Genomic DNA, 26,788 nt, shown 5'->3' with positions numbered 1-26,788 from the left:
TATATATATATATATATATATATATATATATATATATATATATATATATATATAAGTGTGTGTGTATAGTACGTTGGCCAGGGCACCAGCCACCCGTTGAGATACTACCGCTAGAGAGTTATGGGGTCCTTTGACTGGTCAAACAGTACTACAGTAGATCCTTCTCTCTGGTTACGGTTCTTTCCCTTTCCCTACACATACACCAAATAGTCTGGCTTATTCTTTACAGAGTCTCCTCTATTCTCATACACTTGACAACACTGAGATTATCAAACAATTCTCCTTCACCCAAGGGGTTAACTACTGCACCTAAATTGTGCAGTTGCTACTTTCCTCCTGCTAAGGGTAGAAGAGACTCTTTAGCTATGGTAAGCAGCTCTTCTAGGAGAAGGAAACTCCAAAATCAAACCATTGTTCTCTAGTCTTGGGTAGTGCCATAGCCTCTGTACCATGGTCTTCCACTGTCTTGGGTTAGAGTTATCTTGCATGAGGGTACATTCAGGCACACTATTCTATCTAATTTCTCTTCCTCTTGTTTTTTTTTTAAGTTTTTATAGTTTATATAGGAAATATTCATTTTAATGTTGTTACTGTTCTTAATATATTTTATTTTTCCTTGTGTCCTTTCCTCACTAGGCTATTTTCCCTTTTGGGGCCCCTGGGCTTATAGCATCCTGCTTTTCCAACTAGGGTTGTAGCTTAGCAAATAATAATGATAATAATAATAATAATAATTATAATAATAATATGTGAAATTATATATATATATTGTTGGAAAGCTTTTGATTCTGTCAAAACCTCAGTAGTATTGAAAGCTCTTCAAAGACAAGGAATCGATAAATCTTATGCTAAAACTCTTGAAGATATGTATAGAGCAATCATAAAACTGCATAAAGATAAGGAGAAAATTCCAATTGAGAAAGGAATTAGAAGTTTTAAGAATTTATATTTGGAAAATATAGGAATTAATATTAATGGAGACTACCTTAACAACTTAAGATTTCCGTATGGCCTAGTTGTGTTTAGCGAGCTATGGAAGGAATTATAAAAAAGATGATAAAAGATTCGAATAGAGGAAACAGATATGTAGCACTGAAAATGAGTATGAGTAAAAATAGGATAATATACACCGAGCATCCAGAAAGACAACAAATAAGAGTTATGCATAACCCTCTGGAAATTGTTAATGAATATACGTACTTAGGACAGACAGTGTTTCCATTCTTTTATACAGTTCTAATGTTACACTTTCCGCCCAAACTGCCCCATAATCCTCAACATTAGCTTACTTGTTACTTGTTTGGGGTTTAAATCCAACCCTCCACTGAAGTTGAGTGAACTACTTCTCGGGCAGGTCCATATTAATCATCTAACGAAACATTTTCATTATAACTTATACAATTCTTTGATTGTAGCATCTTCCAAATCATATTATCTTGTGAAGAGTAATGTCTTTAGTTTCTTTTTAAATTCAGTTGCTCCCTTTAGGTCCTTCATTTCAGTTGTCTAGGCGCACAGTAGCTAGAAGCCCTTTCACCAAATTTACTATTTGTTCTTGGTTCAGATAGCCTATGTTTGTCACTCGTGTGTCTTGTGTTAACATTTTTTTCTAGTTCTAGTTTATTCAGGCATTCTTTTAGATATTTTGGTTCATTTTGGTTCAGTATCTTAAACGTTAGTAAGAATAGCTTGTATTCAATTCTCGCTTTTACCGGCAGCCAGTGTAATTTAATTATTGCAGGGGTAACTCTTCCCCTATTGTGTAGTCCTTTTATTAATCTAGCGGCTCTGTTTTGTACTCTCTGAATTTTCTTCAGCTGATAATTTGGTAAGCCATAGAACAGTGAGTTGCAGTAATCAATTCTTGAAAATATGTGGTGATTAATGAGTATGGCCATAGATTTTTCATCTAAGTATTTACTAATAAATGCTATGTTTCTAATATGATAGTTACAATTTCTTACCATATTATTTATATGTTCATTCATTGTCAGTCTATCATCCATGATTACTCCAAGATTTCTGACAGATTTCTTTGATCTATTGTTTTTTCAAAGTTATAATTTTAAACTTTCCTCCTAAACTGTTCCCAAAATCCTCAAAATGAATATATCTATTATGAATGTAAAGTTCTAACCTTGAACTTTCCACATAAACTGTCCTCAACTCCTCAAAATTATTTGATCTATGGCATCTCAACTTTTCTCAAGTTCTAATTTCAAACTTTCCGCCCAAACTGTCCCCAAATCTTCACCTGGGCCAGAAGAAGACGTTCTCCTTAAGTTTGCATTCTCTTTTCGTGTATTTTGCATTTATTAAACTAATCCATCTCTTATTTTTCCACTTTTTCCAAAATTCTATTTTTAAACTTTACGCTCAAACTGTGTCCCAAAGTCCTCACCTGGGCCAGAAGAAGACGTTCTCCTTAAGTTTGCATGCTCTTTTCGTGTATTTTGTATTCCTTAAACTAACTTATCTCTTATTTTTCCACTTTTTCTAAAATTCTATTTTTAAACTTGACGCTCAATCTGTGGCCCAAAATCCTCCCCTTAACCAGAAGAAGAATGGTATCTGAAATCGCGCATGCGCGCCCCATCCCAGGGGTGCCATTCGTACGATAATTATCATACATGTACGATTATTTTAGGTCCAGTACGATGTACGATACATACCTTAGGTATATACATATGTGTGGTGTGTGTGTTTAATTAAAAAATTATACTCAAATATTTAGAAATAAGTCAATCATAAACTCCATAATAATTATATTGAAACTGTGTACGATAATTTTAGTTGAAAAACGACAATGTTAAGGCTCGTGTACGATAATCCAGTCGAAATAATCTGGCAACCCTGGCCCATCCGCTTTCTCTTTCCTCTACCATAACCATGGCAGCCAACGGGGTGAGTGTCCCGGCCTTTCCTGATAATATCTCTGTTTATCCTCTGCATCCGGAAATTTGGTTATTTTTGCAGCCTGGTATATTGCTTTGCAAGATGTGTATTATCAGAAGAGGAGGTATTGTATTCAATTCAACGAATTATTGTGTATTTAAGGTGTATTTTGTAAAACGAAAACATTTGTGTTTCGCAGCCACGTACGTGATATTTACGTTACACTGCAAGTTGTATGCAATGCATTTAGCGGTTTTAATTAGTTATGCAGTAGTTTAATCCTTCGTTGTGATAAATCAGTAGTAAATAATGCAATTATAGATTTACTAATTGTATCTGCAATGCGTTTGCCAACACCCCGACTATTTATGGTCACGGAATGTCTAGCACCCGGCTTTCCATCTGTCAGTGAAAAGTATATAATTAATTTCTTGTGTCTGTGTAGCTTTGAATTTATGGTTGTCTTATTAGTATTTGTCTTGATAGTATAGATTAGAATTAGTGGTATTATAGGAGAGTGTTTTTCAGGTGGTTGAACTAGCTACAATTCGGTTTAAAATTTTGGCAATTATACATTTTTCCTAACACGTTTTAAGTTCATTTCTAATGCAGTATTGCTTTTTCTTAGTATTTTTTATGTTGCTGTTCTTAAAATATTTTATTCCTTCTCTCCTTTCCTCACTGGGGTCTTTTACCTGTTGTAGCTGTTGGGCTTATTAAATCCTGCTTTTCCAACTAGTATTGTAGCTTAGCAATTTTTGATAATCGTAGTTGTTGCTAACGTATTAATCGTAATTATTGCTAAATTAATAGTCGCAAATATTGCTAACGCAATGTGTTCCAATCCTGTATAAGTAAGGGATATGCCAGTTTTATTAGTTCTACAACTCTGGCAAATTAGGATGCTATAAGCAAAAGGGCTTCTCCAACGGGAAAAAATAAGCCATCGTGTATGGTATCAGTTGAATAGAAGTTAGGATTAAGTTAATTTGAAAGGCGGTCTCTAAATTTTTTGTTCGTATAATCTGTAAAATGGTTCAAAGCAATCTTTTTGAAGAGCGTAATTTTTATTATAAGAAACTGTAGTTTTTTTTCCTAGGTTACATTGCCCTGTAATTCACTACAAAAATACCCTTTTTTTTTTCTTTTACCCAAGAGACTAGGTAGCATTGTCATTTAGTATCGTTTCTGGTAAAATATCACCCTTTCCTTGATTTATTCTTTTCCATATGTTAATGCAGCAATCACCATAAATGAAAACCTTAATTTCTCGTATATTTTCCTTTTTTAGTAGAAAATTTTGTCCTGTTCTAAACTATGTAACCATATAATTTTTATATATTTTGAAGATTCTTCAAAATATTGAATAGAACTTTTGCAAATGAATGGGAAACGGTGAATAAGTAGATATATGCTCAGGAATATTATCCTAATATCTGTTATGTCTTTCTCGGACCGTTTTGTGGAGTTGGTGATAATGCTAAAATTGTTTGCCGTATTTGAAAAATAACCAATTGACTCCGATTTTGTCTACCGTGCGTTCCGTAATCTGGTCTTTTTTTTTTTTTTTTTTTTTTTGTAATATCAGCGGCCAGTTCCTCACACGTAGATAAAAGATGGTCATCGCCTAACAAACTCCCCCCCCCCCATCTAACCTACAAGCTGTGTCCATACCTACTTACCTAACGGCTACCCCCCCTTACACTGCCATATTTTAAGGTAGACTTAATACATTTATGTGGCCACTGTCATACATACACCCCCAGAACCACCTGAATGCATAGAACCTAACCTAAAACTCCCTACCAAGCCTAACCTGCATATTGTGTACTTAAGGAGGGAGGCACCCTTTAGTCTGCCCCGTTTTTTTTTCTCTGTTGATGGTTGAAAATAGGCACGTTATAGGGCTTGGCCGTTTGTATGCATACACCCCAAACATTCAGTTCCTGTTGGTGAGAAGTATCCTTAGCGACTGCCTAAAACTTTGGGTAGACCTCCATCAGAGCTATTGCAGACCAATGCCAATCATGGAAATCACTAACTTTTCTTTTGGTTTCTCGTCTTTTTTCTTAGGTAATTATTTTGGTTTTCCCTAGTTTTAATGTAAATCACTTCCTAGGCCAGGGGTTTTCATTATCATAATTCAGATTAGGGTTATGGGACATTTGTACACGATCCGTGGCCAGTAGCAGCAGCTGCCCCCTTATCGAGACAAGGGGTTTGTAGTAATGTTAAATAACTAGCCTTATTTTACACCGAGGTTTTACATCACTTTACCCAATACTTGGTAGAACTTAGCCCTCCTTTTTTGACCTGGTTATATTTTTCTGTGATTTGTTGATTAAATCATAATGGCTAATTGTAGGTCAGTGGATCCACCTCTCTTCACCCATGATTTTTTTTTTTCTCCTACCTTTCCCCAATTTTCCTCCTAGAAATTCTCGTGGATAATAGTTCATTGTATGAGATTGCCTCGAATTAAGCATATGTTGAATATACTTGATTCATGTCTTTCTCCTCAACATCATCATCATCACCTCTTTTCTGGCAATAAGTGCAAGTTGCTGTGTGTGTTAACTGCCTGGTAGAGTATTTTGGCCAACAAAGATTGTGACCCAGCTGTCTACGAATGACCCCTAATATCACCCTCATGACTGGTTGTATATGTAGAGTGGTCCTTTTCCTGTTTTGATTGCATCTGTTCTAGCTTGCTGCATGGTCTGTAGAGTTTTTTTATGCCACGTCACAATTTGTATGTTGATGCCACAGTGTCATCAGCAAGTGAAGGTCGTCCTTCATTTGTGTTAAAGGTTGTGGCAGAACAAGCAGCTGGAATATGATGCTCGGCCCTCAAAGGCCGCGTTGTCTGTTTTGACTCGTGTTCCTCGGAGTTGACATTACACACATTGTTTTGTCATATATAGGGAATGTACAATCTATATTTTGTCATGCACAGTATTATACACTTGTAACGATTGTATAGCATGACTTGTGTAGATTGAATTGTGAGCAAGTAAATGTTTTAACTTCAGTCGTATTCAGTAGCATGCTTTTACCTGTGGTATGTTGCAAGATGCATTATTTTTACTTCACTGCACTTGCCACTTTGATTCACAGTACTCAGGAATGCTTGTTCATATGTCGTTTGAACTTTAAAAATTTAAAAGATGAAGAGCAATTACTGTCGCATTACTGTTAAACTGCATGGTCATTGTTGTGAATATACCCCTACTAATGTATGGCGTTTTAGGGGTGGGATTATAATGTCTAGATTGCTTCTTAGACTACAGTATATGATGAAAATCTTATTCATCTCCTCCTACGCCTATTGACGCAAAGGGCCTCTGTTAGATTTCGCCAGACGTTTATCCTGAGCTTTTAATTCAGTACTTCTCCATACATCATCTCCTACTTTGTGCTTCATAGTCCTCATCCATGTAGGTCTGGGTCGTCCGACGACTCTAGTGCCTTGAGGAGCCCAGCTGAACGATATTTATTTTAGGATATCTTAATTCAATTACAAAATTACACTACCAATAGAAAATTTGATGCCCAAAAATTTCCAAGCTTATCAAAGGACTTAATGTACTGCTAATTCCCATTCTTTTGTTGATGCCTGCAGATAACTAGAAGGTTTATGGTAATCCATTTGAAACTTGTCTGCCTGGCGCCAGGTTCGGGTGTGAGGCGTAGCCTTTGCAGCCCCACCTCTATAGTTTATCTTTTCTATTAGTGTTTTCTCTTTTCCTCTACATCAATTTTAATACTTTTTCTTTCCTTTAAATGGTTTTTTTTTTATCTTTTATTATGAAAATACAATTACATTTTCTTAACATACATTTTTTTTCCTTTTATAAAGAAATATTTCCTTAACAAATTATATTTTACATTTTTGTATATACATTATAACATCTAATATATGATAAAATTACATTTTTATTTTATTATTTTTCTAAATATGTTTTTAAGTTAGAAACCTACTGATTTGTGAAAATATTTTTAACATGATTCTTATATCCAATAATATTAACATTAAATGTATTTAACAGTTTAATCTTTATACACTTTATTTTTTAAATGGTTTGGTGAATGAAAATGATCCAATCAATTTTTAGGTCTTCTTAGGGTTGTTGAAGCTCAATTATTTGATTTCTTTCTTTTCTATATTACTGGCAAACACCAAGAAATTGGTAAAATCTTCATTTTCAAAAACATTACACTACTTCCCCCCAAAGATCAATAGTTTCTTTTAGTGTGTGCAATCTCCATGGAATAGTTTATAGGTCTTATATGCCAAATCAACAGCCAATGCCATAAGTGCTGATCATGGTCGGTCTTTAGGGTATTATACTGTCTGTGGCCTTGTTTCTGCCATTTATGAGTGACCTTAAAACTCAGCATGGCTGGTCTCGCTCATGTGTCGTCTGTGCAAATTTGATAATCAACCCATGTTACTATCCAAGCCACAACCCTGGTTTTATTAGCAGGATGCTACAAGCTCAAGGGCTCCAACAGGCAAAGGATCTGTTAGGAAAGGAAATAGGGATTAGCAAGTAAATTTTATACGTAACGGGTTTAAGAAAAATTAATATCGACCATAGTTAAGTAGATCAGTCGTATATTAGATAAAACTAAAGCTTATGTCCAGCTGCTCCACAGAAAAGCTTTTGCTAAAAATATTACTGACGTGTTTTTCATTCCATTATCTGGTCACAGCTGTTATAAAACTTCTTGAAAACTAAGTATGATTCATGATGGAGAATTATGGCTGTTAGAATTAATTCCATATATAGTACCTGTAGTATGTACACAATGATAGTTTTGTAACAAGTCGAAGCCCCTTTTTTATTTGCAGGGAGCTTGAGGAAGTTACAAATTCATATACCACATTCTTAGATGGGTTTTTTTAAAAATTGCCTCCAGAAGAGCCTACATTTTGTTGGGTGTTTGAAAAAACTTTAGTTTGAAAATTATTTTCTGTCATTCTGACCATCACAACAGCAAGCTGTGATGTGTTGCAGAATGAAATAGTAACCCTTTTTCTATGCTGAAGGGGACATTTCAAAAATCTTTATTTCAACCAACATCTGTTCAGTTCAGTTCAGTTGTTGGGCGGAGGGATTCGCCTTTCCATCGGCACCTCTTTGGTTTTCTTCTTGAATATTTTATTTTCTTTTTTTTTTCCACATTTGATAGATATGTTCTTTTCTTTTCTCTATTCCTTCTTTCTTGAACAGCACGTTTCCTATTATCTTTTCTTCTTCATACGGCTGTTGCAATTCCACTATTTTTCTTCTTTCGTCGCTGAGGTCTAGATTCTTTGCGGAATCTAACATTGAAGATTCGGTATACTGTACTTGCACAGTAGAAGTTTGCGTACGTGCATTAGCCTTGAAACTTATTATCAGACCAGTAAGTTTGGTTCTTCGATGTGTACAGTGTAAGGAATATATCTATACTTCTCATTGGAATGTCGTCACCCTCATAAACTAACTGCCTAAGTCATTTTCTCCTTGTTGGGAAGAAAAAAACCTTCTCATTTCCTAATTCTTTATATCATTGTCTTGAGCTTCAACTCACAAATTATTAACAGAAGAATTTGTGAATTAGAATTTAAATGAAGCTCAATACAATGATATAAAGTATTAGGAAATGAGAAGGTTTTTTTTTTTTTATTACCCAAGAAGTGGAGAAAATGACTTAGGCAGTTAGTTTATGAGGGTGACGATGTATAGAATCTTATCATTAATTTCGACAGTTTGTAGTAGCATGTCTTCACTTTTTTCTTTTTTTTTTTTCTCCGCTTTGTATTGAGGTAGAATACTAGAGCTGCCAATTGATGTGATCTTTCATCTAATCTTCTAATAGCAAAGAAATGAAGAGCAACCACTATATGTACCATTGCTATTAAATGTCTAGGTGGTTTGGTTTGCAAGGCAACGAAAGTGAACATGATGGTGGGGGTTTTGTATGTAGAGAATTGTTATTTTGATTTGTGACCTTAATAGATATGCACTACCTGCTGTTACTATGTTTTCAGTGTTGTGTAATGGATAGTCGTGCTTTAACAAACCTCTCCTGATGCATATAGGTTTTCAGTGTGGTAAAGTACTGTTTGTTCCGACACAGAGACTTACCTTGAAACACTTTATAGGAGATTACTGGTAACTCCTCTCTGACGACCAGATTTTTACGTAGTTTCCCCCTACTTCCATGTTCTATACTGTCCTGAATAACGGGAAATAACATGACCTGGGGGCATTGCCCAGGCAGGTCACCCGTCTTTGAGAAGCTCTCCCCAGTATGTTTTCTGGTCGCGTTGTGTTCACACACACCGCTCCTTATTCTCTGTGCGACCCCCTTTGTGCGCGTTACTATGTAGTTACTACATGGTCTCGATTCCTTCACGAGTGATTAGTGCCTTATCTGTGTTCTTTTAGGATCGTTCCTTTGTGCTTTTATTGGCGTTTTAGTGCTTTGCCTTGCTTTATGCTTGGGTTTAGCGATCTCTGTGTGTGCTTTGGAGTACGTTCGCCGTTGTCCTGGGCCTAGAGCCGGGTATTCGTGTTGGGCTTTCTTGTCAAAGCCAGTTCGCCGTCAGAATGCGGCACGATGAAGACGGACTCGAAGAGGTCTCCTAGGGAAACTAGCATGTCTTCCCCTGCGACGTCGGCAGGAGAGGGGGCAGGTTGAGTGCATTCTTCTCCCCTACCCAGAGTAGGGGACGAGGTAAGTCCTTGAAGTGTAAGAAGTTGGTGCCTCCTTCCCAAGGGTGAGATGTTGTGGGGGGAACCTTCTTTGTTCAGGGCAGATCAGGCGCCTACAGGTTAGTGTGTGGGGATCCGAGGGACACGTCTCTCTCGTAGGGACGGCGTCTCGGCGGAGGACCCCATGTGGCCTAATAATGTTCCTTTTTTCTTATCACCAGATTCATGGGTAGAGGCCTCAGGCGCTTCAGCTGCGGAGGGATCCGCTGGCGTGGGATGTACCAAGGACGCCGTTGAGGTCCCCACTGGACATGGAAGAGGTCCTATGCTAGTCCTTCACCCTGGATCCGCATCGGGGCTCGATCCTTCGGGCCCTTCAAGCGAGGAATGTCGGAGACGACACAGGAGGAAGAGAGATCAGTCTGTGTGGAGGAACTCCCCTTGCGGTCTCCCACAGGATCTCGGGACGGGAAGTCCCCGTTCCCCTCCATACAAGCCAAGAGCCCCGCCAGAGAGTCAGCTGATGGGCGGAGGACCCCGTCTTGTAGGCCTAAGTCCCTTCCTAGAGCCAACCCATCCGCTCAGTGGAGGGAGCCGTCTTCTAGGATGGGCAGCCTAGACGGGTCTCCCCATCGGGATGATAGACAGGGACGGGCACCCCCGTCGATCTGTTTCACGGAGGAGCCGTCCCGGTTCTCGAGGAGAATGGGGATCAGTCTGTGTGGAGGAACTCCCCTTGCGGTCTCCCACAAGATCTCGGGACGGGAAGTCCCCGTTCCCCTCCATACAAGCCAAGAACCCCGCCAGAGAGTCAGCCGGTGGGCGGAGGACCTCGTCTTGTAGGCCTAGTCCCTTCCTAGAGCCACTCCATCCGATCAGTGGAGGGAGCCGTCGCCTAGGATGGACAGCCTAGACGGGTCTCCCCATCGAGATGATAGACAGGGACTGGCACCCCCGTCGATCTGTTTCACGGAGGAGCCCGTCCCGTCGTCCAGGTCCTCCAGGAGAATGGGGATCAGTCTGTGTGGAGGAACTCCCCTTGCGGTCTCCCACAGGATCTCGGGACGGGAAGTCCCAGCGTACAGGAGAGTCCTTGCCTTAATTAGGGGTTATAACAACCTTATAGAACCCGCCACTCAAGAGGAAGAACCCTGGACTTCAGGCCTGAACAAGTTCATAGCGTTCCCCGCCCAGAAAAAGTCCTCTCTCCCTCTTCCCGAGGCCAGTAACGAGGGGATTGGAAAGACTCACATTGATAAGGTCATATCCCGCAATAGCGACTCCTGCAGGGGTCACAGCTCAGCAAAGCTCCTACAGGGTTTGAAGTCGCAGACGAAATACTACTCTTTAGAAAATAGGCCGACCGGTGCGTACAAGACCGAGGAAACCATAGACATCCTGTGCCAGGGCATCTCCGACGGGAGGGCATCGGCAGCATCTACCTTCTTCTCCCCTTCCGAGTCGGCAATGATGGAGGAGATGTCCAAGGACTTAGTTAATATGGCCTCCTGGCTGGATTGTTGGGCCACCACCCTAGTAGGCACCCAGATTCCTACAGACACCATGGAACCTGCAAAACGGGAGGCTCTGAATGAGTTGCTGGGGTCAGGTAGCCGCGCCCTTAAATTCCTGACCTTTCAGTCTTTGGCTCTCTCCGCAAACTGGATTCTCCGGAGAAGAGACGCCCTAGTCAAGAACCTTCCCATTAAGATTCCTGACAGAGAAGCTAAAGCCTTGAAGACCTGCTCCGTCTGGGGGGAGCAGCTTATTCCGACGAAGAAGGCGGAAGAGGTCGTGGAGAAGTTGGCCAAAAAGAGGGAGCTACCTACCCTGAAGCCACCCCATCTTCAGGAGGCCAGTGACAGAAGCACCCATGGCCGCGCGTACCACACCAACTCAAGGAAGGAGGGAATCCTCGTCAGGACAGTGGTCTTCCTCTGTGGTTCCCCCCCGAAGAGGTTCATCTTCTAACCCCCCAACGTATAGGTCTTCTTTCTACTCCTCCAGGAGGGGGAGAACAGGCCGTTCTTCCCGTAGGAGATAAGATGGGAGGCCCCCTTCCCCTGCCCAAGCCTCAGACTCACTTGGCAAGCATGGAAGCTCCACGGAGCAGATCCGTGGACAGTTACAGTACTAAAGGAGGGCTACAGGATCCCCTTCATGGAAGAGACACCCCCCCTAGTTCCAGCAACGCAGGCAGACTGGTTGGTGCCCAAGGACCTGGCGAAGAGGGCAGCGTTGGACGAAGAAGTCAAGACGTTGCTGCAGAAGGGAGCTTTAAAAACAGTGACATTCCCGGGTCCGGGGTTCTACAGCCGCCTGTTCCTAGTGGAAAAAGAGACAGGAGGGTGGAGACCTGTAATAGACCTGTCAGCCCTCAACAGGTTTCTCAGGAAAGTGACCTTCAAAATGGACACTCCAAGAACGGTCATGGCGTCCTTGAGAGAGGGCGACTTTTTGATTTCTATAGACCTCAAGGACGCCTACTTCCGAGTGCCCATTCATCCGTCGAGCAGGAAGTTTCTCCGGGTCAAGTGGGGTACCCAGGTGTTACAATTCAAGGCCCTATGCTTCGGTCTTTCAACAGCCTCCCAGGTATTCACGAGGGTCTTTACGACGGTCCCCATATGGGCCCACGAACGGGGCATTCGACTGATCAGGTACCTGGACGACTGGTTACTCCTTTCATCCTCAAAGGAAGACTTGAAACAACAGGGCGAAGATCTTCTTCAATTGTGCAAGACCCTGGGCATCGTGGTCAACTTGGAGAAATCACAGCTAACCCCATCCAACAGGAGGACGTACCTTGGAATGGTCCTGGATTCGTTACAGGTCAAGGCATTCCCAACCACGGAAAGGCTGGACAACCTGGATCGAGTGCTCCGGCCCTTCCTTCTGGGTCGCCCCAGAAGAGCGCAGGGTTGGCAAAGGTTGGTAGGGCACCTGGTGTCCCTAGAGAAGCTGGTACCTCACGGGAGACAGAACTTAAGGGTTCAATGGAACCTGAAAGAACATTGGAACCAGAAAAGTTCCCCGGACATTGTGGTCCCTCTCCTTCAGGAGTCCAGGAAGGCCTTGGAATGGTGGCAGGATCGGTCGAACACCCTAAGGGGGATGCTACTGTCCTCCCAACCTCCGGAGGTTCTTCTCTTCACGGAAGCATCGAAGGACGGGTGGGGAGCCCATCTCCGGGAAAAGACAGCAAAGGGGGCGTGGTCAGAGGGGGAGAAACCCCTACACATAAATATCCTGGAAATGAGAAGCGGCCCAAGAAGCCTGCAACCACTTCGAGGAGGACATGAGAGGGCGTTCGGTGGCCCTAATGTCAGACAATGCAACGGTGGTGGCTTACGTGAAGAAGGAGGGGGGACTGAGATCAAAAGAGTTGTGCGAACTAGCCCTTCAAATCCTAAAATGGGCGGAACAGAAGGACGTTATCCTGACGGCAAGGTTCATCCCAGGGAAGAACAACGTCCTAGCAGACGGCCTCAGCAGAGTGGGGCAAGTGGTAGCAGCAGAATGGTCCCTACACCCACAAGTGGCAAGCTACATTATACAGATGTAGGGATCTCCGGTAATGGATCTGTTTGCAACAAGGTTGAACGCGCAACTCCCCGTATTTTGTTCTCCCGTCCCAGATCCGAAGGCGGCAATGGAAGACGCCTTTCAGCACAAGTGGGACGGACTGGACGTGTACGTCTTCCCCCCCTTCTCCCTGATAAGGCAGGTCCTCAACAGAGTAAGGGCAGCAACCAACCTAAGGATGACTTTGGTAGCGCCTTGGTGGCCGGAGAGAGAATGGTTCGCGGACCTAAGGAACCTCACCGTCCTACCTCCTTGGCCTCTACCCGGCAGGTCAGACCTATTAAAACAACCTCACTTTCAGCGGTTTCACAGAAACCCGCAAGCCCTTCGTCTTCACGCCTGGAGATTATCCAGCGGCTCCTGAAGAAGCAAGGGTACTCCGGCAAGACAGCCAGGAGGATGTCGCTATACCGGAGGAAAGCATCCACAGCCGTCTACCAGTCTAAGTGGGCGGTATTCGTGAAGTGGTGCAGGGACAAGAAGTTAGAGCCCTTGGAAGCGTCAGCGCCCGTGATAGCCGACGTCATGGTTTATCTCAGGGACAAGTTAGACATGTCAGTTCCAGTGATCAAGGGAGTTCGGGCGGCCCTGGGTCAAGTCTTTCTTCTCAAGGGCATAGATCTCGGCTCCTCCAGGCATATCTCCATGCTTATCAGAGCGTTCGAACAGTCATGCCCCCCTTCCGCCCCTAGAATCCCGAGTTGGGACTTAGCGCGAGTCCTAGATATGTTACGGAAACCACCATTCGAGCCCTTAAAGGACATCGATGACAAGAATCTCACGCTCAAGGCGGTCTTCTTGCTAGCATTAGCCTCGGCTAAGAGGGTGGGCGAGCTACACGGACTGTCATTCGAGGTGGAACACACTAGGGGATGGAAGGAAGTAACCTTTAAGTTTGTCAAATCCTTCGTCGCCAAGACTCAGAACCCCTCGGTGTGGGATTCGAGGTTTGAGAGTTTTTCGATTCCGGCAATCCCGAATAAAGGAAATCCGAAGGACCTAAAATTATGCCCGGTCAGGACTGTTAGGAAATACTTTAAGAGAACGGCAAACCTCCGCCCGTCTATCAAGAATCTCTTCGTCTCATGGGGAAAATAAAGAAAAACATATCCAAAAATACGGTTTCGTTCTGGCTCAGGAAAGTGATCACGCAAGCCTACTTAAAACAAGGTCTTCCTACACCGGGGAAACCCAGAGCTCACGTTGTTCGGGGCATTAGCACCTCTCTAACGTTCGAAAAGAACATGTCAGTAGCGCAGGTTCTTCGAGCGGGAACTTGGTCCAACCAGTCGACCTTCACCGCACATTATCTCAAGGACTGTACGAGAAAGTCTCTAGATGGGTTTTCTATCGGGCCGGTCATCTCAGCCCTGCATTCGGTTTGACGGCTCAAGCCCCAGGCTCAATCGCGAAACATAAAGTATCTAGACACAAGGAGCCGAGTTCTATTTTCCCCCCTTTTCTAACTTTCTCGTACCGTCAGTCGTCATCAAGAAATATCGCTCATTACACAAGACGAAAATTCGCCATATCAAGCACAACGAAGATATTGCAGAAGGGTAAGTGTTATATCACACTTAATGAGTCTTTTACGTAGTTTTCCCTACTGTCCATTGGGGTCAGGGCTAAAGGGCACTCCCCCCTCCTAAGGTGTAAGTCTCCTATAAAGTGTTTCAAGGTAAGTCTCTGTGTCGGAACAAATCACAAATTTTAAGTAATTTGTATTTTTCCTAACAATACTTACCGAAGAAACACTTTAGGTTTAGGGCCCCCCAACCGTCCCCGCAGTGCCCCGCTGACCTCGTGGTTTTGTTCATTACATAAAACATACTGGGGGAGAGCTTCTCAAAGACGGGTGACCTGCCTGGGCAATGCCCCCAGGTCATGTTATTTCCCGTTATTCAGGACAGTATAGAACATGGAAGTAGGGGGAAACTACGTAAAAATCTGGTCGTCAGAGAGGAGTTACCAGTAATCTCCTATAAAGTGTTTCTTCGGTAAGTATTGTTAGGAAAAATACAAATTACTTAAAATTTGTGATATACGAACTGAAAGAGAAAATTAACCCTTTTACCCCAAAGGACGTACTGGTACGTTTCACAAAACTCGTCCCTTTACCCCCATGCACGTACCAGTAAGTCCTTGCAAGAAACTGCTATTTAAAATTTTTTTTGCATATTTTTTATAATTTTTGAGAAACTTCAGGCATTTTCCAAGAGAATGAGACCAACCTGACCTCTCTATGACAAAAATTAAGGCAGAGCAATTTTAAAAATATACTGCAAAATGTGTTTGAAAAAAAATAAATTTCCAAATCCCCTGGGGGTAAAAGGGTTAAAACATGGAGTGATACCTAAGGTAAAATGTGAGACCAGGGTAGAATTAAGATAAGAATAATTCAATTTTTTAAATTGATTTAGCATAGTATTATTGAAATTGAATATGAAGAGAGTTATGTAGAGTAACACGAAGAAAGCTTTAGAAGGTATTAACATTTTTGGGGGTTGGTTGGGTTGTACAGTATACAGTGCTGTCTAACCTTGGCTCTGTCTGCTGTCCAGGCAAATACACATCTTGCATGTTCCCGTTGTACTAGCCTGAAGTATAGTCAGGAAATACACTTGTGAGGAATAGTTACCCGTTTTCTATGCGTCTGTAAAGTCATTGCAAACCAATGCTAGTGGTTCATTACTGTTGGGTGTTGGTTACGGTAACTTGTTTATTATGGTGACTGGCGGAAGCAAAATTTATCAATGTTTATTTAGATACACGTTCACTATTTAAATTTGTTCTGAACATAATTGATAACTATAAATAGTGCAAAGCCAAACATTTTCAGTCATGGTAGTCGATCCCCCAGAACTTATAAAATATCGATTTCCACCAGGAATCATTCAAAACGGTCAAAACTCCAACAAAAATGTTTGTTGCACCATTCTGTAATTTACCGGCCTGGGGAGGCCCTAGAAAGATGTTGCATGTTGGACAGTGGAGATAAATTTACACGTTAGGAAGAGGAACACTGTACTCCATAACGAAATGCACTACAGTTTGTTTTGAAGTGTTAACCCTTTTACCCCCAGGCTCTTTGGAAATTTCCAACCGTCCACCCCCCAGGGGGTTATTTTTTTCTCAGCACATTTTGCATTATATTTTTTTAAATTACTCTTTAACTGCCTAAATTTTTGTCATAGAGAGGTCAGGTTGGTCTCATTCTCTTGTGAAATGCCTGAATTTTCTCAAAAAAAATTATCAAAATTATGAAAAAAATTTTTATAGCATTTTTTTTGCAAGGACTTACTGGTATGTCCATGGGGGTAAAGGGATGGCTTCTGTGAAATGTACCAGTACGTCCTTTGGGGGTAAAAGGGTTAATCTAGGGGATATCTTTGAATATAAAATCCTAGTGGAATGTTTCGGTATTTGAAGTTTCAACCTATCCTTTTCAGACGCTGTACACCTACCCAGAGAACTTCAGGGCCTTCAAGGCCCTGATCGCAGCTCAGTACAGTGGGGCTAAAGTCAATGTCGACAATAACTTCGTCTTCGGCGAGACCAACAAGTCCGATAGCTTCTTGAAGAAGTTCCCCCTTGGCAAGGTAGGTCTTTCTCAAGATAATCCTGATAGTGTAGTGTACTGTAGAAAATTTTGACTGTGCCACACTTCAAGTCAGCAAATTAAGTTATAAATTTTCTTTGTGTTACGAGTGTGGCAAAGCGAACCACCAGCAATGGCCCTCTTTTCTCATCGTTCTGATGAAGCTGAGGTACAAGTTGCTGGTGGTGTGTTCCTGAGAGTTGATGACATGGTCTTTTCTGTGTTGTCTTAGTTTAGGAACTAACAAATTGTTAGGAGTTGAGATTTGAATTTAAGTACTAAAGCTTAGTGTATTTTGGTTAACATGCGATAATACATGAATATCTTTTTCAAGTAGGTACCAGCGTTTGAGACTACCGATGGCAAATGCATCTTTGAAAGCAATGCCATTGCTTGGGCCGTCGCTAATGACCAGCTGCGCGGAAAGTCGGCCATGGACCAGGCCCAGGTCGTTGCCTGGATGAACTTCGCAGGTAAGGTTTCCCGTTTATTTATTTATTTAATTTTTTTTTTTTTTTTTTAGGCTACATTTGGTCTCGCCAAATGCTCGGTATGTACCTCTCTAGTCTTGGCCCCCCCCCCCCCTAAGTTTTTTAATAGTGCATTTGCTTTGTAGTGTGATGCATTAGACTACTGTACTGCAAGGTCAGTTACATATAGTTATAGAGATTTTGGCTGGAAGCTGTCACTAATCGTATTTCACTCTTAAAGCTTGTGTAGCAATTTGGTTTCTTAAATCAAGTTTCTTGTAGTTGTAAAAAGGAATTTCCTTTGATTGCTACCTTGTTCCCCACTAAATTTCATGGGATCGAGGGGATACCGAAGGGAAGAGCAATATTCTATAGAAAGAGGTTCTTCAATGTACTGTATTCAACTGTACAGTACTGAAGAATATTAAGAGACATTGGAATGTCTTTGGATGAGTTGCCTTTCCCTTGGCCTTTGATTAATGCTTTTATTTCGTTCACAGATAATGAAATTCTGCCGGCCTCATGCACATGGGTGTTCCCCTGCCTGGGAATTATGCAGTTCAACAAGAGCAACACCGAGAGGGCAAAGGAGGACGTGAAGAAAGCCCTTGGGGCCCTCAACACCCATTTGTTACCGCGTACCTTCTTGGTGGGCGAGCGGATCTCTCTCGCCGATATTTCGGTGTGCTGCACACTTCTTCATCTCTACCAGGTGTGTTCTTTTTCTTAGTTTGTACTGGAATATGAACCCGGACAATTTTCTTTCCTTTTTCTCTCGTCTTCTCTTACTGTTTCCTCTTTTCTGTCCTCTTCTCTTTTTTCCTCTGTCCTCTTCTCTTTTTTCCTCTGTCCTCTTCTCTTTTTTTCTGTCCTTTTCTTTTTTTTCTCTGTCCTCTTGATACAATGTAGACTAGATGCGTTACTGGAATACCATTTAGACAAGATTTAAGATCAGGAATACAAGCCAGGAGATTTTGAAGGTCTGGAATACAACTAAGCAATATTCTTGACCTTGTCATACAATCCCTTGAACCTGGTATAATTGACAGTTTTTCTAATTGAATTGTTACTTTTCATCATGATGCATGCCTCCTGTATTTTAAGTTAATTGCAGCTTCAAAAAATATTTCAGTATGTGTTGGAACCCTCCTTCAGGAAGCCTTTCCAGAACGTGAATCGTTGGTTCACGACCGTCATCAACCAACCCCAGGTTAAGGCCGTCATTGGCGAATTCAAATTGTGCGAGAAGATGGCGCAATTTGACAACAAGAAGTTCGCCGAAGTTCAGGGAAAGATCAAGCAGGGTGGTGGTGACAAGAAGGTACAAAGCTTGAGGCATTTTATTCTTGGCTGTACAGTACTGATTTTTTGGTATACATACTGTATTTCCTAACATGTTTTAGATATTTAGATGGGACTGTGTTCTGAATGTCTTGAAATGGTCTTTGATTCAAGTGCTGAAATAGCCTAGTGTATAAGGTCTAAAATTTCTATGAATCTTTAAAATTACCTTTGATTCAAGTCCGTTTGTACGAATGTCGTATTGAGTAAGGCCTAGATTTTATAATCCGTTTATAATGGCCTAAGGCCTACATTTCATAAAGATTTGAATGGCCTTTGATTTGGGTGTCATTTGTATGAAAACTTATTAGTATTTTGGTCACAGCAGGAAAAGAAAGAGAAGAAAGAACCCAAGAAGGAGCAGCCCAAGAAAGAAAAGGAAGCTTCCCCTGCAGCGGCAGCACCTGCTGAACCCAAACCTAAGGACCCCCTTGATGCCCTTCCTGCTGGGTGAGTTATATACAATATCAATCAGTAAAATAGCTTTATTCCTTCCCCATTGTAATTTAGATTCCTTTTATGTAATTGGAAAGCAGATATGTTATATGGTAATGATATAATGGTTGGGCAAACGGCAGGTTAAAAGGCTTATATTATTGGATGTGGATATCGTGAAGCGAGTTTCGACGCCCCGTTATAAAAACATTGACGGTTGTCATGTTTTTAGGTTGGATGGGTGCGTTGCCCAGCCGACAGGACAAGACAGCAACCAGCGGTCATGTGGAAGTTCATCCGTCTCCACCTTTATTCCTAGAGTAGAAAGTAAAAGTTTGGATGGAGGTTCTTGCCCATACAATTTTGACATCGGTACCCCTCTTCCTGTAAATGAAAATATCCATAGAGGAAGCTCCTCTTCGGATACCTTTATTGAAAATTTTACTCCCACCTCTCCAGAAACGATTGTCAAAAGTATTACTCTTAGGAAGAGTCCCTCTCCAGAAACAATTGTCGAAAGTATTACTCCAGGGAAGAGTCCCTCTCCAGAAACAATTGTCGAAAATATTACTCCAGGGAAGAGTCCCTCTCCAGAAACAATTGTCGAAAGTATTACTCCTAGGAAGAGTCCCTCTCCAGAAACAATTGTCGAAAGTATTACTCTTAGGAAGAGTCCCTCTCCAGAAACAATTGTCGAAAGTATTACTCCAAGGAAGAGTCCCTCTCCAGAAACAATTGTCGAAAGTATTACTCCTAGGAAGAGTCCCTCTCCAGAAACAATTGTCGAAAGTATTACTCTTAGGAAGAGTCCCTCTTCAGATACAATTGTTGAAAATGTTGCTCCTACCTCTATGGAAACATTTGTCGAAAGTATTACTCTTAGGAAGAGTCCCTCTTCAGATACCGTTGTTGAAAATGTTGCTCCTACCTCTATGGAAACATCTGTCGAAAGTGTTGGTCCTGGGAAAAGCCCCGCTTCAGAAACTGTAGTTCCTCCTCCTGTGGAGAAGGTTCACCTGAAACACATTGAATCTATGCCCAAGTTAGTTGTGTATTTTGATTTGGAGACAACTGGTCTGGAAGCAGACTGTGACATTGTTCAGTTGTCTTCTGCAGTTGGTCAGCAGTATTTCAATGCATATATCTTGCCAAGTAAAAATATTTCATGGAAAGCATCAGAGGTGACAGGATTAAAATTTGACTCGGGCTCCTTGTATTTGAAGGGGAAGACTGTGGAAGCTTTAGAGCCCCGTGAAGCCTTGCAAAAATGGCTCAATTGGATCAGACCCATAGCCCCTGTGGTGCTTATAGCCCATAATTGTTATAATTTTGACTCAAGACGCCTCTTGAATAATTACAAGAGATATGGCTTGCTTGATGAACTAGGTCAGCTAGTGATGGGGTTCATTGATACATTGCCACTGTTTAAGGAGCTCTACCCTAAAATGGCCAGTTATCGACAAGAAGAACTGGTCACAAAAATATTGAAGGAGTCTTACGAAGCACATGACTCGTTGGCTGACGTCCAGTCGTTGCAGAAGCTTGTCATGAAGCATAATTTGAATGACAAACTACTTCTCAAGTTTTCGTTTACATACCAGTCACTTTTGGAGTACATCGAATATAGCAAAAGGGGCAAGGAGAATGCTGCATCGCTGCAATCTCTAGTCGATAGCAAGCACCTTTCACGTGGCATGGCGGAAACTGTTGGGAAATCTGGATTGACTTTGGAAAATCTAAGACAAGCTTGTGTAGAGGGTGGGAAGGAGTTGCTTGAAAAAGTACTCAGCGAGCCAACTTCTAGTGGCCAGCCTAGAGTAACCCGTAACAGATCTGTATTGAATAAGTTGCATAACTTCTTTTCTAGCGAGCGATGAATCAAGTCCATACTATTCTCTCCTTAGGGTAATTGAGATAGTAGTGCAGGCCTAGGGACAAGCCTGGATCATATATGATTATCGTTCAACTTTTAAGAAGATTTTGGTTTGAATTGAACAGTCTGAAGTGATAGTCATTGAGAATATGGTGTAGATTATTCGATGGATGTTCTAAGATAATTCAAAGGACACTTAGTGAAATTGAGATTAGAAAGAGAAAGTTTAAATACATTTTTTATGCCCAACTCTTGCTCACATTTAGTTTTATTTTAGTTTTTATGAGTTGATCTATTCTATTTATAGGATAGTGAAGTATAGTTCCTGGTTGTTGATTATGGTGCTAAAGAGTTTAAAGTTTTACTAAATATATAACATTATATAACAATGGAAAGAAGTTTGTAAAATTAAAATATTTGAAACATTTTTAAGTATTTGGGTCTTACTTTTAATCCTAAACTTAGTTAAAACCTAAAAATTCCTGAAAATTGACAAAATAGATTTGGACGGAATCGTTGAAATGGTCGGACCTGTTTCCAAATTACTAAAAACACCCCTCAAAGTGTTCCCTGATTGTTACTTTTTACGATTATGGGGTCAATCTGAGGTAATAGGAAGTCTCCCAAGTATAACTCTGTATAAGTTGTTTTGTACTGAGGAATAAGGGGAAGAAACAACATCGAGAAATTATTTTGACGTAAAATGTAGATTTTGGGGGGGAGTGGGATTGGATAAGTGGTATAAAATGGAATTAAAGGAGTTTGACAAGTGTTAGTTGCTGAAGGATCCTGAATTGTAGTTCATGATGTGTCATATGGGGGGGGAGGGGGTTGGTTAGGGATTAATCTTGCTGTATTAAACTATGGTTAATTCGAGTATGTATGTCTGCCTCAGGTTAAATATTGTCGTGTTTTTATGTGGGAACTTTTCTCCCTCATAATTCACAGCTGTTCTTAATTTTCTTTCATCTTATATTATTAAAGGTCCCCTTGTTTTCTTTTGCTTGATGTCAGCCACCCCCCAGAATTGGGGAAGTGCCTTGGTACACTGTATATATGATAATATTAAAGAATGAGTCAAGTTACATGTAGAGAAAAAGATTTGATTATCGTGGCATGTAACACCATCCAGAGAATCCCCGAGAGGACTTGGAGGGAAGGGTTGAAAATGTGCTGATTTTGGTAGCCGGATGGCAAAGTAAACCACACCCCTTAAAAGTGTTCCCTGATTGTTCTGTCGTACAGTTATGGGGTCAATCTGAGGGTAAAGGAACTCTCTCTGTATGAGCCTGTGCAAGGTATTTTGTATAGGTTAATAAGGGAAGAAACAATGTTCTGAGGAATGAGTTCGAGGGGAAGGTACTCTGATGGCTGGCACAAATGTGGAAAGGTAATTAAATACATTAGGTTAATAAGGTTTCTTTTGGTAAAATTGCATGTTATGTGTTACACTAAAGTGATATAATGCTAATCATTTTATTGTATGCGATTGCCTTATATTAACAAGTTTCGTGCGATGTGAACCACCCACTGTGCCTTTTTGCTGCAATGCGACTTGTCCGTGGGTCCTCGTAGAAGATTAAGATATTTCTTGAACCTAGTCACAGTAGCCTTGGATATATTCTGCTCCACATATCTATTAGTTTTTTGAACAAATATTCACAATATCATCACTTACTTATTTGTAAGCATCAGTTGTGTAAATTTCATTATCAGATGATGGCTTTGCTCTTATGCAAAGTTCTTCATTCCCAGTAAATCCATGCAGTCTAACTCTTATTAGTTGCTTCCACTCAGCTTCTTGTGTATTTATATCTAAATTTTTCTTCCTCCTCATGACGTTTATCATTGCTTTCGCATTCCTTCCTGAAAGAACTTTCACTAGAATTGCTTTTTGTTGTTCCAATATCATAGTCCACATCAGAATGATCTTCATTCTGCATCAAAAGAGTTTTCGTCTTCATCACTTGAACTTTCATTTCTAGCCCTTTTTTGCCTCCATGGAGGATTGAAGTATTTATGGTAACCTGTAAAAGCAATATGTATATGTAAATAAATTGTGAATATTGATTATATAACACATTGAAAATCAAGTGTGATCCACTGATGGGTCCCTTTGCATCAACCAAATATTTGTTGTTTCTATGCGCTGGGACCCACCCGTGGGTCACCACAGTCTAGTAGGGGAGAGAGATACACTAAGTGTCGCTCTTCAATATGTAAGAGGTAACTGAAGCTAGTGCGTTTAGACTACCGATTGAGTAGAAGAATGTCTGTTAAAAGAGCTGTCGCAGGAAACTTGTTAACCAGATAATGCTATTGTTTTATGTGTCAGGAACCCCAAACTGGTTCATTAATTGCTAGATATACAAAAGATCAGTGCAATATGGCGGGGTTCTTGAAAAGCAATGGATTGATATTTTTATGTACGTTAATTTTGGTTGTTTAACAGTGCCACATTTTTAAGTCAGCAAATTAAGTTGTGAATTTTTTTTGTGTTACAAGTGTGGCAAAGTAAGTCACCAGTGACGGCCCTCTTTTCTCATCGTTCTGATGAAGCTGAGGTACAAGTTGCTGGTGGTGTGTTCCTCAGAGTTGATGATGTGGTTCTTCTGTGTCATCTTAGTTAAGGAACTAACAAAAAAAATGTCTAGTGAATATGATTTATTTTAGTTTTTAATATACTGTAGTAGATATACCAGGTAAGTTAATATTGTGATTTAACATGTATTAATGCACGATATTGAAGAGGTCTACTTGTTTGAATTGTCAGGGTTCAGGACATGTTTTATACCGAATAAAGTTGGCCATTGCAAAATATTCTGCAACCCTGAGAAAGTGTTCCCTTGTTGTTCTTACAATAATGGGGTCAATCTGAGGGCAAAAGAAATCTTTGCTCTACGACTCTGTGTATTACTTGTCATAGAGTAACTTGTGAAGAAACAATTGCCGAGGCCAGCCGATTACGAATAGGAAATAGTTACATAATTAGTACATTTTCAAAGACATGCACGATATTGAAGAGGTGTACTGTACTTTTTTAAATTGATATAATTTGGCGTTTAGGACATATGTTATACTGAAGAAGTTGGCCATTCCAAAATATTCTGCAACCCTGAGAAAGTGTTCCCTTGTTGTTCTTACAATAATGGGGTCAATCTGAGGGCAAAAGAAATCTTTGCTCTACGACTCTGTGTATTACTTGTCATAGAGTAACTTGTGAAGAAACAATTGCCGAGGCCAGCCGATAAGGAATAGGAAGTAGTTACATAATTAGTACATTTTCAAAGACATACACCCCTCGGAAGTGTTCCCTGATAGCATTTATGCAATTATGGGGTCAATCTGAGGGTAAAGGAAATCTTCGCTCTACGCCTCTTTGCAAAAATTGCTGTAGAGAAACCAGTGAAGAAACACTGATACCAAGAATTGAGGATTATTAGTGGCTAAAGTATTTACATACATTGTTATCCTGTAGAATTGGTTCATAGGGGACTTGAGTAAGTGGAAGAAATGTGATAACTTATTGGTTGTGTTGTGTATGATTCTAATTATGGTGTCATCGTTTCCTAGCAGTTGAGAATTTTTTTTGATATTTAGATTTTACTAAATTAGGTATTTTACTTGGTTGAATAACTTGTGCGTCTGTTGTGCAGCCTGTGCTTTAAAATTTTTAATACGATCCAAATATAAATAACATTGGTGAGCAGAACATTTAGTCCGAGAGAGAAATGTGAGCTATTGTTTCAACTAATGTAGCGATACAGGTGCGATTTTCAGCGAACGACTAAAATCCTTTTTCTGGACTTGTATGTTGCGAAGATTAACCGAATTTTTGAAGTCTCTTTTTATCATGACTTAAATAGTGAGATCATATGCTGTTTGCCATGTTTTTATTAACGATTTATGTTTAATGGAATTTGAGGTGATTGTAACTGTTTATAAAATTTCATGAATTTTCCTTCTTTTTTCAGAGACTTCAATATGGATGACTTCAAGCGGTTTTATTCTAACAATGACGAAGAAAAGTCAGTGCCATACTTCTGGGAGAAGTTTGACAAAGATCATTATTCAATTTGGTATTGTGAATACAAGTAAGTAATAATACGGGTTGGTGGTTTCAGACTACTGTAATGCTTTGTATCGGTGAATTCAAACAAATTAATATTTCTTACATTGGTAATTTGTAAGTCTCCCACTATCTGGGGGTAAAGTTCTCTTGGTTGGGGGGTTACACTAGGGCACACTTCTCTCTTCTTCTTCTTCGTCTTTTCTTTTTCTTTTCTTCTTCTTCTTTTCTTCTTCTTCTTTTATGCATGAAAGATTTATCTTGATGTTATTGTTCGAAATATATTTTGTTCGGGCGCAAATACAAACCCTACGCTATTTATAGGGTTTATTGCTTTTGGCAAAGCTTAAATACTAGCCAAGACAATTTAGCGTGGGATAACTACCCCCATCTACTAGTCATGGGGGGGGGGGTAGACCAGCAACCCCGCTCACTCGTTAAAATTGTCTTGGTTAGTCTTTCAGCTTTGCCAATAATAACACTTATAGGTAGCTCAGGGTTTGTATGCTGGGAAAAATAAAAGTTTTCTCAATTGGTTTTAATTTTGTTGCTTCTGTTTAGTTTATTTCCTTTCCTCACTAGGTTATTTTCCTTGTTAGAGCTTATAGCATCCTGCTTTTCCAATGAGGGTTGAAGCTTAGCAAAGAATGGTAATGTTTGTTTTCTTAGATTTTGCAAACAAAATTAAATTTTTCCTGGGGACGAACAAGTTTAAATGACTAGCTACACTTTTTTTTTTTTCCTCCATGTCTGAAATAGAATTGTAACACATTTTGAAATGAAGGTTGTAAAAAAAAAAAAAATGGGAAATGGTATATGCAACCCTTCTTTTTTATGTTTTCCTAGACATTTAGGTATGTGGAACTAATGTGTTGGACTAAATGAAATTAATTTTCTACAGGTATGCTGATGAGCTAGCCAAGGTGTTCATGACCTGTAATCTTATTGGTGGTAAGTGTGGGCCAGTTTGTCGTACAATATTTGAAACCCTAAAAATTTTAGAAATAATGAAATGATTGAATTAGGGGTACAGCTTGAAGGTAAGTGTTTTATGGCATATCTGAAAAATTAGATCGACAAGTTTTTCACTGGTTGTCTTTTCGCAGGTATGTTCCAACGAGTAGATAAGCTCCGTAAGAATGCCTTCGCTTCCATGTGCGTATTTGGAGAAGACGGCGCTAATAATATTTCCGGTATCTGGGTCTGGAGAGGCCACGAGCTATGCTTCCCAGTAAGTTTTTTGATAATTTGTATACTGTACTGTAATTTACTTTTTTATATATATGTATATAATTACTGTATATACCTGTATTTTGTTTATGCAGCAGTGCTTGCTAAATATTGAATACATCTTGACGTCTTCAATTTTTTTTTTTGGGGGGGGGGGGGGAGCCTGCGCCTGGCTGGTTTGGAATGTATTTTTACAAACTAATAAATTTTGTTAAGGGTTCCTTACTGATGTGAATAGATATCTTCCCTTTGCAATGATAGAATTTATGAAAAGCATTGGGTGTATGGTCCTGGTCTATCTTTTGTCCACCTTATTTTAGATTTGAAGATGTGAAATTAATAGTGAATGTCTTTTGTTATATATGTTTAACCTATCCTAACTACTTTCTCTTTCAAGCTTTGCGATGACTGGACTATCGATTACGAGTCGTATGATTGGAAGAAGCTAGACCCTGATTCAGACGAAACCAAGAAGCTCGTCGATCAATATTTCAAATGGAATGGCACGGACAATAAGGGTCGCAAGTTTAATCAAGGAAAGATTTTCAAATAATTGGTACAATTAAAGCTCACTTAATATATTAA

General features: G+C 40.4%; 2 protein-coding genes across 3 annotated transcripts; both read left to right on the top strand.

The window, feature by feature from the left end:
• Positions 1–2,765: 2,765 nt before the first annotated feature.
• On the top strand, positions 2,766–26,788 carry LOC137628786 (elongation factor 1-gamma-like). Of its 2 annotated transcripts, none has more exons than XM_068360003.1 (10): positions 2,766–2,904; positions 16,637–16,786; positions 17,123–17,258; positions 17,756–17,967; positions 18,388–18,576; positions 18,925–19,046; positions 24,879–24,998; positions 25,875–25,924; positions 26,080–26,204; positions 26,601–26,788. In XM_068360003.1, exons 1-10 carry the CDS (start codon positions 2,890–2,892, stop codon positions 26,754–26,756), a joined length of 1,275 nt encoding a protein of 424 aa, XP_068216104.1. In that variant the 5' UTR covers positions 2,766–2,889; the 3' UTR covers positions 26,757–26,788. The 2 variants fall into 2 exon arrangements, with proteins under 2 accessions (XP_068216104.1, XP_068216103.1); XM_068360002.1 differs by having other exon boundaries at positions 18,922–19,046.
• Positions 19,062–21,698, top strand: LOC137628787 (DNA polymerase III PolC-type-like). The gene has a single exon (XM_068360004.1). The coding sequence runs from the start codon at positions 19,883–19,885 to the stop codon at positions 20,906–20,908; it is 1,026 nt and encodes a 341-aa protein (XP_068216105.1). The 5' UTR covers positions 19,062–19,882; the 3' UTR covers positions 20,909–21,698.

The sequence above is a fragment of the Palaemon carinicauda genome, chromosome 36, assembly GCF_036898095.1.
Source record: "Palaemon carinicauda isolate YSFRI2023 chromosome 36, ASM3689809v2, whole genome shotgun sequence".
Lineage (NCBI taxonomy): Eukaryota > Metazoa > Arthropoda > Malacostraca > Decapoda > Palaemonidae > Palaemon > Palaemon carinicauda.
This window is presented reverse-complemented; position numbering and strand designations above follow the sequence as displayed.